General features: G+C 43.1%; 2 protein-coding genes across 2 annotated transcripts in view; one reads left to right on the forward strand and one right to left on the reverse strand.

Annotated features, from left to right (window-relative positions):
* LOC119582465 overlaps nucleotides 1–7952 on the forward strand; it is a 25844-nt gene extending 17892 nt beyond the window's left edge. Inside the window, exons 2-6 of the mRNA XM_037930715.1 lie at nucleotides 3391–3456; nucleotides 4463–4620; nucleotides 5460–5618; nucleotides 5966–6183; nucleotides 6395–7952. Coding sequence (XP_037786643.1) covers nucleotides 3391–3456; nucleotides 4463–4620; nucleotides 5460–5618; nucleotides 5966–6183; nucleotides 6395–6707 — 914 coding nt within the window. The 3' untranslated portion in view covers nucleotides 6708–7952. The remainder of the gene's footprint in view (nucleotides 1–3390; nucleotides 3457–4462; nucleotides 4621–5459; nucleotides 5619–5965; nucleotides 6184–6394) is intronic.
* The window catches only part of LOC119582924, a 129579-nt gene that overhangs the window by 102354 nt on the left and 12225 nt on the right, over nucleotides 1–15000 (reverse strand). The window contains exons 7-17 of the mRNA XM_037931436.1: nucleotides 14456–14583; nucleotides 13345–13440; nucleotides 12971–13162; nucleotides 12167–12323; nucleotides 11590–11744; nucleotides 10950–11092; nucleotides 10534–10696; nucleotides 9958–10076; nucleotides 9290–9455; nucleotides 8747–8978; nucleotides 8097–8292 (exon numbers count right to left, since the gene is read on the reverse strand). Of these exons, the coding sequence (XP_037787364.1) occupies nucleotides 8097–8292; nucleotides 8747–8978; nucleotides 9290–9455; nucleotides 9958–10076; nucleotides 10534–10696; nucleotides 10950–11092; nucleotides 11590–11744; nucleotides 12167–12323; nucleotides 12971–13162; nucleotides 13345–13440; nucleotides 14456–14583 (1747 nt within the window). The remainder of the gene's footprint in view (nucleotides 1–8096; nucleotides 8293–8746; nucleotides 8979–9289; nucleotides 9456–9957; nucleotides 10077–10533; nucleotides 10697–10949; nucleotides 11093–11589; nucleotides 11745–12166; nucleotides 12324–12970; nucleotides 13163–13344; nucleotides 13441–14455; nucleotides 14584–15000) is intronic.

Raw genomic sequence — 15000 nt, forward strand, 5'->3', positions numbered from 1 at the left:
ACCCATTTGCTACTCTCCATTGTCCATTGCTATTCACTTTTACTTCGCTTCGTAAAGGCCCTCCCTTACGTCATAACTTCTTTTCGTCACGGCCACCTCCCGCTTAAGTTCGAACAGTTAAACTAATAGCAGTTTAGGTCGACAGATTGCAAGCGGTCAACGATGTGTTTAGACATTTCTATTTTTTTTTTAATCTTAAAAGAGAGAGAAAAAAAAAAACAGTTAGCCTTGAAAAAATTATGAACATTTTCTTTGATTTTCTCTTCCCGTTTTTTATTTCCATTTCCGTTTTTCTTTTTTACAAGAATTTTCTCTCTCTCCTAACTTGTGGTCAACCTTAATTTTATTATAGATTTTTAACGCCCTTCATAATTAAGCAGACCTATTTTTTGGTCGAAGTTTTACGCCGAAAATCACTATAAAAAGACCGCCAGTGATGGACGAGCGATTATTTACAAGGCCAAACGATACTTAAGAAGATAATAAAAGAAAATAATGAATTTATCCGTTCCTTCATTATCTCTTCCTGTGACACGCAGAGCTATTTTCCTCTGATGTTTTGAGCGGTTCGTTTATCACTTTACGTTTTTCGTTAAATAAGAGAATTTTTTCTAAATACGAAGCGGTTAAGAGAGAGAGAGAGAGAGAGAGAGAGAGAGAGAGAGAGAGAGAGAGAGAGAGAGAACAAGAGAGAGAGAGAGAACAAGAGAGAACAAAAGAGAAAGAGAGCGCAAGAGCGAGAAAGAGAGAGAAAAAAAGAAAGAAAAGAAAGAAAAGAAAGCCATCAAAGAAAAAAAAAACAGTAGAAAAACAAAACAAAACAATCAAACAGAAAAACCGAAAGACAAAAGAAAATGCAAAATAAACCAGAGACGTTTTATACACCAGCAACCAGCAACCACACCTCTTCCAAACGCCAGGTCAGGGTTGTTGTTATTCAGACGGCGGAGGAAACCTTTGTCAATCTTTTATTGTCATAAAACTCTCACTTAGGCGGTAGCGGGAAGGGAAGGGGGGGAGGAGGGAGGGGGAGGGAGGTGAGGGAGGGAGGGAGGTGAGGGAAGGGAGGTGAGGGAGGGAGGCAGAGAGGGAGGGAGGGGGAGGGAGGGAAGGGGAGGAAGGGGAATGAAGGAGGGGAGGGAAGGGAGGGGCGAGAGGGATGGAGGGGGGAGGGAATGGATGAATGAAAGGATGTAAGGAGGGAGGGAGGGAGGGGTAGGGGTTAAGAGATAAGAGAGAAAGAGAGAGAGAGAGAGAAGAGAGAGGAGAGAGAGAGAGAGAGAGAGAGAGAGAGAGAGAGAGAGGGAGAGAGAGAGAGAGCAAATGACAACAGAGATACGAACGGTGGGGGAGAGGAAGGGGGAAAAAGAGGGAGGGAACTAAAACTGACTCTTGTTATATTTTAAACCTAAAAAAAATCTTTTCAATCTTTCTCTCTTTCTTTCGATTCTCACTTAATATTTTTTTTTGTTTTGTTTTCCTTTTCTATTTGTTTCTTTCTTTCCCTTTCTCTCGCGTTACGGCTGTGTGAAGAGAGAAAGTCATGCGCTCACACCGGATGGATGCGAAGGTCGGAGGAAAAGCGTGCAATACAAGGTGAATGGGATTGGCGTACTTTCTCCATCGGGCGCGAAAAGTGTAATTACAGAGGGGGAGGGAGAGAAGGAGGAGAGGGAGAGGGAGGGAAGGGAGAGAGGGAGGGAAGGGGAGGGAGAGAGAGAGAGAGAGAGAGAGAGAGAGAGAGAGAGAGAGAGAGAGAGAGAGAGAGAGAGGAGAGAGAGAGAGAGAGAGAGAGAGAGAGAGAGAGAGAGAGAGAGAGAGAGAGAGAGAGAGAGAGAGAGAGAGAGAGAGAGAGAGCAGAACCAGAGAAACAAAAAGAACGAGAGACAGACAAACTTACAGACAGACGAACATGGCCCAAAACACGGCAAACCAGAGCCTCCAAACCACCCGGCAATGCGACCTCCCAAGCGTGCGTCATTTCCTCATATTTTCATTCAGCATTCACCGACCTGTGACCATCCTCCGCTCTCATTATACAATCTCATCCCTCATTATCATTTTACACAATGTCACTGCGGGTGAAGCAACGATGGCGGGTGAGGATTGTATGTACAGCATCATGTGGCTGACGTTATTTATGGTATGCGAGATCCGTGTAGTCTATGTAGATGGAACAGGTTTAGAGGCTGTATATATGTGTGCGTGTGAATAATCTGTGGATTGTTTATAAGCGTACGTGTGAAAGAAAGCCTATGTTTTCTCGTATCCATATTAGATTCCTCTCAGATTGTACGGTTGCATGTTGAGGTGAATCTATGCCTATGTGTACGTATGCATATATGCAAATCTTTAATGCGAGTATATACGTATGCGAAACAAATTACATGCAAACGCTGTGCACGTATATATAAGCACACCTCGCATGTCATTTGTTAACCTACGGGTCTTAACGTGCGCCTCGTGTGTATTTATCCATTGTGTTCGCAGTGCATATAAATAAAGACGTGCGTATGTCTGTGAGTTCAGGTTTAACCGAGACAGGTGTCCTTGAGTGTAGGTCAGAGCGAATGATAGACGAGGGTGGAGTTCTGTGCGTGTGTACCGGCAGCGCCTTCTGCCTTTCTCGTGATTTGTGTTTCGACAGCGCCGCGTCTGTTTGAAAGCGAGAAAATTTTTTTCCCTCTCTCTCACCCTCTCTTTATTCACGTGATTTATACACTTGTGATGAACGGTTTTGTTGACGCGTGCCTTGTGATGTTTTGTATTTTGTGAATAATATATATAAGTATATATATATATATATATATATATATATATATATATATATATATATATATATATGTATAATATATATATATATATATATATATATATTATATATAATTATATATATATATATATTAATAATATATATATATATATATATATATATAAATAAATAATAAATAAATGTGTGTGTGTGTGTGTGTGTGTGTGTGTGTGTGTGTGTGTGTGTGTGTGTGTGTGTGTGTGTGTGTGTGTGTGTGTGTGAACTGTGCAGATCCGTTATGTTTTTTTATGGTTTTGTTATAACGATGCGCATGTTACACCGTCAAGAATATAATGGCTAATCTTTTGTATGATCTAAACTGTGCGTTTAATTTTTATATTTATGACTATTTACTCCGTCGTTGTTCATAGATGAGGTTTACAGATTTCCACACAGATGCAGTAAAAGATAAAACGACCTAATAACATAATGACACATTTAACTCTCGTCACGACCCTAAAACAGCCTTTCCAAGGAAAATACCACTGACACTCAATCATTATTATGCCTTGCCTCATTCGTCGCTGCAATTTGTCATGGGCTTATGTACAAATAACATCACCATTACGTCATTACAGTTGGTGAACGTGGCAGGGTTCGAGACGGCCGCGTGTTTCCCTACGTGGCTCACTACCTATCTACAGGTGGGTTCTATTCTCCTGTCTCATTACCTATCTACAGGTGAGTTCTATATTCCTCCGTGGCACACTAATTATCTATAGGTGAGTTCTATATTCCTCCGTGGCACACTACTTTTCACCAGGTGAGTTCTGTACTCCTACGAGGCTCATTATCTATTTGCAGGTGAGTTCTGTACTACGTGGCTAATTGCCTATCTACAGGTAAGTTATATTCTGCTACGTGGCTCACTATCTATCTACAGGTGAGTTCTATACTCCTGTCTCATTACCTACTTACGGATGAGTTCTATACTTCAGTCTCATTACCTATCAACAGGTAAGTTACATACTTCTACGTGGGTCATTACCTATTGACTCACAACCCATCAACAGGTAAATCTACACTCCTTCGGGCTCATTACCCATCTACAATCGAGTTCTATAATGCCTCAATCCTACGATTTTTTTTTTTCTGAAAGTGTATTGCCTCATTCCGTACCCTGGATGATGTGTCCTTGGCTTCGGGTAAGATTTCTCACGCTAATTTACCTTGGCTGGCTGTGGGTACGCGGTTCGGTTTCTATTCTGCATGTGCTCTGGTCGCGGTTCGATTTTTTTTTTTTTTTTTTAGACTGGGATTTTCCGTCTTGGTTTCATCTTTTTTAAGGATTTACTAATAATATACATATATATTTTTGTTCATGTGAAAGTTGATATTCTCCAGATTAAATGACATTTGTATATATTTAAATTTTTGACACGCTATATGTTCCTTTACCAAGACTTTATATATATATTATATATTATACTATATATATATATATATATATATATATATATATATTATATATATATATTATATATATATATATATTATATATATATTATATTATATATATTATATATATTATATATTATATATATTATATATATTACATATATTATAAATATTATATATATATATATATATATATATATATATATATATATATATATATATATTTCTTTTATATTCCAATTCATGTTGCAGGTGACATGCTATATCCCGCTCACGAAGGAGAGGTGATGGTCAGCCGTCTCCTTGAGGAACTGACCCGACTTGACCTGGTAAATGACCTCCTTCACGCCAGGGGCCCCGGGATGCCCTCTCTGACCTCCTGTGTTCCGAGGTCGTTTCAGTCGTCCAGCGTGAGTTTCTATACGAGTTTAGACAAGTTTATGTGCGTCTGCTTATGATGGATAGACGTCGGAGTTTCAGATCGTGTGTGTGTGTGTGTGTGTGTGTGTGTGTGTGTGTGTGTGTGTGTGTGTGTGTGTGCGTGTGCGTGTGCGTGTGCGTGTGCGTGTGCGTGTGCGTGTGCGTGTGCGTGTGCGTGTGTGTGTGTGTCTGTGTGCGTATGCGTGTGCGTGTGCGTGTTCGTTTGTGCTAGTGTGTGTATTTCATTTATTTTTTTTGCAATATGCATCTTTGAGCAAAAATGGTATAAATATAAAACGTTATATATATACATACAATCGCCTTCAATTGCCTGATTACTTACGTACCTGCTTAATTCATCTACTTGCCTGACCATCAGCCTATAATTACCTTTCGCACATTCGACACTCCACGTCCACAAGCACATTGCTTATACATGTCTACAAATCAGCCTACAGCATTCCCTCTCTATTCCTGTTAAACGAACGCAGCAGATGTTAAAGGTAAAGCCCACGATTAAAGAAGAAAAAGAGGAAGAAGAAGAAGAAGGATTTGAAGAAGCCAAAGAAAAGAAAGAAAGAAAAAAATCGTACGACTGATACACCTAACTTAATTCACACTTTTCCTGCGCCTTTCACTGTTCCGTTCTCATGACTCCCTCCCTCCCTCCTTCCTCCTCTCTCTCCCTCCCTCCTTCCTTCCTTCCCTCCTTCTTCCCCTCCCTCCCTGCTTCCCTCCCTCCCTCCCTCACTCACTCCCTCCTTCCCTCCCTCCTTCTTCCCCGCCATCTGTCTCTAAGCGCCCGCTCTGTTCTTTCCACGTCGAGCAGAACGGCAGCCGGAGGTTCACCCTCGGCGGCGGCGACGGGGACACCCTCAAAGTGCACACCCGCAGGCGACGCAGACTCTCCTTCGCGGGACTCCTCACCCACATCTTCCCCGCCCACAACGGCTCCACCTCCTCCGTCTACCGCCCACCATCCAACAAGGTAACGTCAGTGCGACCCGTGTGAATGGAAGGGTTTGAGGGAGGGAGAGAGGGGGAGGGGGAAGTTAGGAGGGTGAGTGTGGTGGGTGGGTGTTAAGTCTTAATTATTTTTACTAGTACTACTACTATTACTACTACTACTACTGCTACTATTACTATTATTATCATTATTTAATGAGGTAATATCTCCGATAATGGGAATGTTTATAGAATAGACGGTTTGTGCGGTTCATAATAAACAAACGAATAAAAACGCCATCACCGTGCGCTCAAGGTCTCTCGGGAATGAATGCCAAATGCCATAATGGATAATGACAGCCATGACAACGCGCACCGGCCTCGTTCCAGGGCACGACGCTGGTGGTGGTGACATGCTCCCTACACCGGGCCACGGAGGTCACGGTGCACGGCCCAGCGGATTCCCTCAGGAGTCTGTTCCCGGGGACGCCCGTGCTCACCAGCGACGCCACGTATCCACTGCTCGACTCCCGCGCCTCCCCGAGGGACGTCGGCGCCTCGGACCTGCTGGCGGCGCTCAGGGAGAAGGGATACGTGTCCACCGTCAGGTAGGTCTTCGAGTGCAAGATGGGTATTTCTTTCGCATTGTTTGGTTAGGTAAGCGTTTCGTGAAATAGATTGATTAAAAATGATCTGACGGGTGCTTTGTACGTGTTAATTTCAATGCATTCAGAGATGGAAATGTGCATGCAAGGGTGTTGTCACATCAGAAAATCGCTAGAACCCCCGAGGCCATTGAACGACTTGCCCTTCCTCCAGGTCGTCCTGGGTAGTGCCTCACACAGGGGCGCTCATGACCCAGTGGCTGGTGTACCGCCGGCGAGGAGGCTGGAGCGGAGGAGTCGGAAGCAGCAGGACACTGCCTTCCTCGAAACGGTCTCTCCACCACGCCGCTTCCACCACCAACGTCCTGAGCGCTAGCACGGACGGCGGAGGAGGCCTAGCCGAAGGCGGCGGGGCAGGGGGGACGCTCAGGCACCGGCTGAGGAACCGCAGCAAGTCCATCATGAGTCTGGCCACGGAGCATCGGCCGACGCTCACGCTCAAGCGCATCCTCAGCGTGCTTCTCTAAGAGTCGATGGCCACGCTCCTTCGCTCATCCAGGTCTTGGGACCCTTTTCTCGCCATCACGAATTCCACTTTCGCATAAACATCCCACCATATTTTCCACACTTTCTCGCACCTATCTACAACACCTACCTACGACTTATCTCCACCATCACCCCTTTTTTTTCAAATGCCAAAACTTCAAGACCCAAGAATACCCCCCCCCCCCCTGCCTCTCTTCCCCCAACCCGCAGCATCCACGAGCGGGACAACACATGGGACATCCTCCGCCCTCTCCTTGCACCAGGGACATCCTCATCTCCCCCTCCCCCCCATCCGCCCTGTGGCTTGCTGATGGGGGGAGGATGTCCGTCTCTGTGACGTCGGTACGAAAGCTCTTCAGGTGTATAAGAGTTTATTTTCAGTACGGTTTTTCACTTAAAAAAAATGGTTTTGTGGTCCTCGAATACAAAATATGTAAAGGAAGAGAGCAAGAGCGAGGAATAAATGGGGGAAGTGGAGAGAAAACCATGACAGGTATTCCTTCGACTCCAGCCACGTTACCAAATAGACCCTATTTACCAACGCGACGCTTACGTGTTACGGGCTCGCGTAACCAGCACAGGTCAATGATTTAATTATATGTATTTGCTTTACAGTTTGATCTTCTTGACTTGGTCTGTCTCCTTTTGATAAGTATTACTTGTATTATTGTCATGCAAATTGAAGTTTCATTGGCAGGTATCATATAAACTTGAGGCAGATGAGTCATCCTTGGTAAATTCCCCTGAACATCATTTTAAAATGTTTTACACATTTTAATTTGCCAATGGAAACGCACGACAAATCCTTGCCGAAGTCGTTGTGATATTTATATATAAATATATATATATATTTGGTGTTTTTATAAAGCTGCCAAAAATGATCGTAGGTTTACTAATGTATATAGAACGGAACTGTGCGATGCCAGGGACATTATACAACTGCAGTGTAGATTAAGTAATGTAAGAATACCGTAGAGGGTATATATATATACATGTTTCCTCAATGTTTCCCTCAGGTCGTGTTCCTGTGTGTGAAGAACGGTGCCCTCGTCTGACATAAATATACATATCTTAATGAAATAAACACAATAACCGACCTGATTTTTCTATTTCAAGTCCTTGATGATGTTGCAGAAGAGGCGTATAAAAAGGAACAAAGAGAGAAAAAAATAATTCGTGTAAAAGAGCGAAAGATCGAATAAAAAAAAGTCGAGTATATAAAGCAAGAAAAAAAAAAAAAAAAAAAAAAAACGAGAAAAAATCCCAGTAAAAGAAGAAGAAGAAGAACAACAACAACAAAACACTTGAGAAAAAAAACAAAAGAATTAAAGAAAAAATGTCGACACCCCCAACAGCTCTCGCTCACGTACCTCCGATATGGCGCCGGCGCAAGGTGTATTCTCCGCCTCGATGGTGAAATCAGTGCCCTCGACGAGCGTGTAGGAACACATCCCCATGAAGTCGTAGCGTCGGCCATCAAAGGTAGTGTAATGGGGGTCGCCCACCACGGCACACCGGGACCCACACTTGACCTCCGTGCACACCCACACCCCGCCCAAGCACGTGCTGCGGAGGAGAACGAGTAACAGCGAGAGACGAGACGGCCTGACGAGGCGTGAAGTGCGTTCGTCAAACACAGAGCGTTTGCTGTGGTTTCGGAGTGTGTGTGTGTTTGTGTGTGTGTGTGTGTGTGTGTGTGTGTGTGTGTGTGTGTGTGTGTGTGTGTGTGTGTGTGTGTGTGTGTGTGTGTGATCTATCTATCCATCTACCTACATATTACCCAAGCAATCCATCAGTGTGTATGTGTATGTTTGTTTATATGCTATATCTATCTATCTATCTATATATATATATCTACCTACCTACCTACCTACCTACCAATCACCCAACCAACCCATCAACCCTACTTACCTACCCATCTCCCTACCTACCTATCCCCCTGTCCCTAAGCGTATAAACCCCTACACATACCCTTCACCCTTCACCCCCCCCCCCCCCGGAAGAACAAGGCACAACCAACCATGAATTGCAGTCGTTCGGGATGGTCTCGCCGGGCTGGTAGTCCTTGTCGTGGAAGGTGCAGGGGCAGTCCTCCGCCCGGATGCACTTGCCGTTGTGGAGCAGGAGGCCGGAGGGGCAGTCGCAGCCCTCGACGCAGAACTCCGGCCGGAGGTTGTCGGAGGGCTGTCCGCAGCGGGGCTGGATGGCGGACATGCACGGGTTGTACTCCATGCCGCGCTCGCACTCCATCGCTGAGAGAGAGAGAGGGGGGGGGTTGATTTATTTTGAGGAAGACTTCATTAATATATATGTATATATATATATATATATATATATATATATATATATATACATATACATTTTTTTTTTTATTATTATTATTTTTTTGGAGGAAGACTGTTGATATATATATATATATAGTTATTTTTGATATATATATATATATATATATATATATATATATATATATATATATACATATACATATACATATTATTATCATTTCTTTAAGGAAGACAAGACCAGCATATCCACTACGAAACATCAGCATCAATGGTCTTACGGCAGAGATCGGGGGTCCTCCATCCTTCGGGCAAATCGACGCCCTGGTTAGTGCACTCCCTGAAGAAGGCGGAGAAGGACTCGCACGCGCAGCCCTCCCGCTGGTCACTCTCGCAGCCGCAGTAGTCCCATTTACAGGCAGTTACGTACGGTTCCACGTCCACGACCTGTTTGGCGTTGCGTACTTTTACTGATCCTATTCTGCTTAGAGTTATTGTTGTCTCCTGTTGTTTATTTTGCTTCCCCGGGAGGAAATCGCGTCCCCTTTTCAAATTTCGGATTTTGAAATGGGATGTTTTTGACAGAGGGGAAGAGACTCAGTGAAGATTAGTATGTCTCTCTCTCTCTCTCTCTCTCTCTCTCTCTCTCTCTCTCTCTCTCTCTCTCTCTCTCTCTCTCTCTCTCTAACCGTTAGCAATATTTAAAAAAAAAAAGAAAAAAAAATCCACAATAAACTAAACTGTATTCCTCTCATTTTCTTCAACACACATCTATTTTTTTCACATTCAACTTTCTTATCCCTTTCTATAATTTCCTTCCTTACATTCTCAACTCATCATCGCCTCTCATCTCTCTCTCTCTCTCTCACCTAAAACCCATAACCTAAATTCCGAAGACCCTTTTCTCTCCAAAAAAAAAGAAAGAAAATCGAAGAGGGACGCAACTCACCTGACGACAGGGTTCGAACTTGGGGTCGGCCCGAAGCTTCGAACAGAAATCCGTGGCCTCCGAAGCGACCGGTCGGCGTCCGCAAGGGTTCTTGATCATGGGCTGGCCAAGGCACCGGTCTAAGTGAGAAAGAAGGTCGAGGTGCGTTATAAACTACTGTGTGTTCGGGTCAGAGGGAGAGGAAGAACGATATACGTGATAAAGCAAACGGTGTTAAAAAAAATCTAATGGCGTTTAAATGTTAACAATTCTAATTCTAATGAATAAATTTATAGATTTCAGCTACAAATCGACATCAACGGAGCGTAAAATATTAGCAGAGTAAAACGTCCCAGAGAATATTCTTAAAAGATTAACAAAATCATAAAAAAAAATGCAACCCATCCACCATCACACCTTCAAAGAAAACGGAAAAACCCAAGAAGAAGCTATGACAAAAAACGTAAAAAATTTTTAAGCGGTAACTATGACAAAACACGGGAAAAGCTTTAAGGGGAAACTATGACAAAAAAAAAACAAAAAAAAAAAACGGCAAATCTCCAAGGGGAGACGATGATAAAAAGCTAACGCCCTTACCACCAATGGTCTTCGACTGCCAAGCTTGAAGGAAGTTACTCAAACTATCCTCTGTTCTGCCATCGGAATAACCCCAGTCGTTCTCTCTGTTGCCGTCTCGTCGCCCACAGAGGCCAGAAGTCCTGTTCCAAAGCAGCTCGTTCACTTCCGTTATGACTGTGTTCTGTGGAGAGTTTTTTTGGAAGGTTTAAGACGCGAGTATTTACGAGTGTATCATCTTCATCATCATCATCATCACTATCATCATCATCATCATCGTCATCATCACCATCATCATCATCGTCACCATCAACCGTCATCATCCTCATCACCATTACCCTCATTCTCCTCATCCTCACCAGCCCCCAACCACCCCCCTACCACCCCATCCCTCCCCAACCTATCCCACTACCCCCCCCCCCATTCCGTTCCCTCACCTTCATATCCCACTTGAGGGTGAGTCCGATTCCGGCGACCTTGACTACGACGTAATGAGCCACGCGTTCGGACACGACGCCGTTCATCTGACCCGGGATGGCGAGGTTCGTCTCATGGTATTCGAGGCTCGGCTGCCCGGACTCTGCGGAGGAGGGGGGAGTGGGGGGGGGTTAAGGGACACATAAAAGGAGACACTGGACACTGAGAAGGAAGTCGAGAAGAAATTCGAAACGGGAAAAGAGGAGAAAAAAGAGAGGTATTCTAATAATAATAATAATAATAATAATGATAATAATAATAATAATAATAATAATAATAATAATAATAAAAACAATAAAACTCCAATCAGAGATACACATAGTAGAAAAACGAAAGAAAACGGAAAAAAATAAATGAGAGATGGAGATTAACATGATAAAAAAGAGGAATTGGGAATCAGAAAGAAGACAAATACGAAAAAGTAAAAAAAAAAAAAAAAAAAAATCTTCCAATCAGAGATAACACAATAGAGAAAAAACGAAAGAAAACGGGGAAAAAAATTACTCTATCCTACACACGAGACAAAGAAAGAGTCAAAGTAACACTCCAGAAAGACTCAAGTAACACTCCATAAAGAACGACTCACGACCCTCGTATTACCTGTGTTCTGAAGGACGTATTCATCGTCGTCAAGGAAGAGCTGGATGGCCTTGGAGCACGAGGGGCCTGTGCAGTCACCCTTGGACTTGAGGTTGACGCTGAAGGTGCCGTGGGTGGAGTCCTGCAGGAGGGTGAAGGGACACGAGCTCTCGAAGCTGTAGGAGGTGGGCGAGGAGGAGAGCGGGGAGAGGGAAGAGACGGAGTTAGAACAGCTGGTTTCCTTGTGGTTTGTTTAGTGTGGGTTTGTATGTGTGTAGCTGTGAAAGTGTGCAGACTGGATGTGCTATACTTTGAGGGAAAGAGATGCTCCAAATACGTATGCTCAAATACACATATATACTCATACAAAAAAACACACACACAGTTACCCCCACATCCCCACAGAAGAACACACACTCATACACCCTCCCATCCACAACCCCACAACCACATCCCACATCCATATACCCCACACAAACACTCCCCACCCCACACCCCCACGTACCCACAACCCTCTACAAACACACCCAACTCAGACCTAAACAAACATGATACCCACCTCCCACAAACTAACACAAACACACACACACAAACATACCTGTAAACCCGTCCATCGAAGGACTTGTAGTGTGACCCCGACCAGGTGAAGCACACACCTGGCGACTTCTTGATCTGTTCTGTCGTGGTGAAGACGAAGCCAGGAGGGTAAGTTCCCGTAGAGATGTCTTGGGCCCCAGGAGTCACGACGAGGAAGCCTGGGGTGATGGTCAGGGAGAGGGGGTGTTGAGAGAGCTCTAGGATTTTGGTCTATTGTGTTAATGTTGGGTAGGACTTTTTTAATGAATTTTTGGCTGTTGTCTCCCTCTCTCTCTCTCTCTCTCTCTCTCTCCTCTCTCTCTCTCCTCTCTCTCTCTTATATTATATAATATATATATATATATATATATATATATACATATATATACATAATACATACCATATATACACTATATATATATATATAATATATATATATATATATATATATATATATATATATATATATATATATATGTGTGTGTGTTGTTTGTGTGTGTGTGTGTGTGTGTGTGTTGGTGTGTATACACATACACGCATATCTCTCTATCTACCCATACCTTATCTCTATCTGTATATATATATTAACATCACATACATACCTATATATATATATATAATATATATATATATATATATATATATATATATACATATATATATATATATATATATATATATATATATATATATATATATATATATATATATATATATATATATATATATATGCACGTAACCTTTCATTCCCCGACCTCAACCCTGCCCTCTCCCTCCCTTCCCGGCCTCCGTCCTCCCCATTACCCCCTCCCCCCCTCGTCCTCACCGTAGTCGCAGTTGGGGATGGGCGAGGGCGACCAGAGACCCGTGGCGTAGTCGCACTTGTAGAAGTCCTCGGCGGGGAACTCGAATTCGACGCCGGGGGAGCACCAGAAGGCGCAGCCGAAGTCCATCCCTTCGCCCGTGCAGTTGTAGCCTCCGTTGAAGCCCAGTTTCTTGGGGTCGCAGTTGGAAATCGCTGGAAGGGGTGTGGTTGTGGGGTTGTTAATTGGTTGCGGTTGTTTCCACACGAGAGAATTTCCATCATTGTTATCAATCTCTCTTCGTTGTTTGAGTGTGTGGAGTATACTTCTAGTATACCTCATACCCACATCTATCTACCTTTTTTTCTGAGTAAGTACCTCAGTGACAGATACTTACGGTACTGGCATAATTCGCCTCGGAAGTCGACGGTACATTCGCACAAGTCGGGCGCTATGCATCGGCCGCCATTCTCGCACGCGGGGTCACATGCAGCTGCGGGGGAAGGTGGGTGGTTACTCTTCGTGTGTGATGTGGTGGAGTGTGGTATGGTGCGGTGTGATGAGATGTGGTGTGGTGTGTTGTGGCGGAGCGTGATGTGATGCGGTGTGGTTTAGTGTGATGTGATGTGGTGTTGTGGTGGAGCGTGATGTGATGTGATGTGGTGTGGCGTAGTGTGATGTAATGTGGTGTGTTGCATTATATATTGATATATTGTAAGCGAGGTAAAATGTGATGTGAAATGATGTGACTAACATGACGGGATGCGGAGTGAAGTGACGTGACATGAATGAGGAGACTTGTGACGTGATCTGAAGTGATGTGACGTAAAATGATGTTTAATATAACTCTCTGTCGCATGTTACTGATTTTCTCTATCTGGTCTCTGGTAATTTTTTGATGCTCTAGTGGCCTATCAAAAAAAAAAAAAAAAAAAAAAAAAAAAAAAAAAAAAAAAAAAAAAAAAAAAAAAAAAAATATATATATATATATATATATATATATATATATATATATATATATATATATATATATATATTTATATATTGTGATGATGATCGACTCAGCTCATGAACTTGCATGTCTATCGTTACATAACCACACTAGATATAATGATAATAAAGACATGCACTCAGCATTCCATATTACCCTCCTGTCCCATCAGAAACAACCCACTTTCAGCCACACCTTCAGTCACAGCACTTTCAGCCGTTACACTATAAGCCATATCATTTACAGCCACGGCAGCTTCAGTCACAGCACTTTCAGCCACAACGCATTCAGTCAGCACTTTCACAACCACATAACATTCACCTACTTCACATTCAGCCACATTTCTTTCATCCACAACAAACGCCTTCATCCACATCACTTCCAGCCACATTACTCTCATCCGCAACACCCTCAACCACATTACTTTCATCCACATCTCTTCCAGCCACATTACTCTCATCCGCAACACCGCCAACCACAACACATCCACCAACAACCCCCGTCAACCACAACTTACGCTCGCAGTCTGGGGTCTCGGTCCAGCGCGGATCCTGGATAACCCAGTCACCGTTCTCACACTGGAAGGAGAGGCGGGTCGTTCCCTCGGCAAAGTGGTAACCCTCGTGGCACCTGGCACTGCATTCGCTGTTGGGGGGGGGGGGGAGGAGGAGAAAAGGGGGTGGTAAAGAGGTTTCGTTGGTTTTGGATAATCAGTTTGGGTGGTTAGTTTTGGATAATTCGGTTTGAATTATTTTTTTTTTGATAATTAGTTTCGGTAAGTAGTTTTGGATAATTACGTTTGGATAATTTTTTTTTAAAATAATTATTCAGCTTAATTGGCTCAATCATTAGATTGGATAACAAGTTTGGATGAGTAGTTTGGATGAGTTAATCCATAATTATTTAGGATAATTCTTTCAATTATTAGATTAGATAATAAGCTTGATATTGAGATTGGATAATAAATCTGGGATAATCAGTTAACTTATTAGTTAGAATTCTGGATCTTTATTAGTAAGGGTTATGTAGGTTATTGAAGGAGAGCGAGAGATTGACTTTTGA

The sequence above is a fragment of the Penaeus monodon genome, chromosome 16, assembly GCF_015228065.2.
Source record: "Penaeus monodon isolate SGIC_2016 chromosome 16, NSTDA_Pmon_1, whole genome shotgun sequence".
Lineage (NCBI taxonomy): Eukaryota > Metazoa > Arthropoda > Malacostraca > Decapoda > Penaeidae > Penaeus > Penaeus monodon.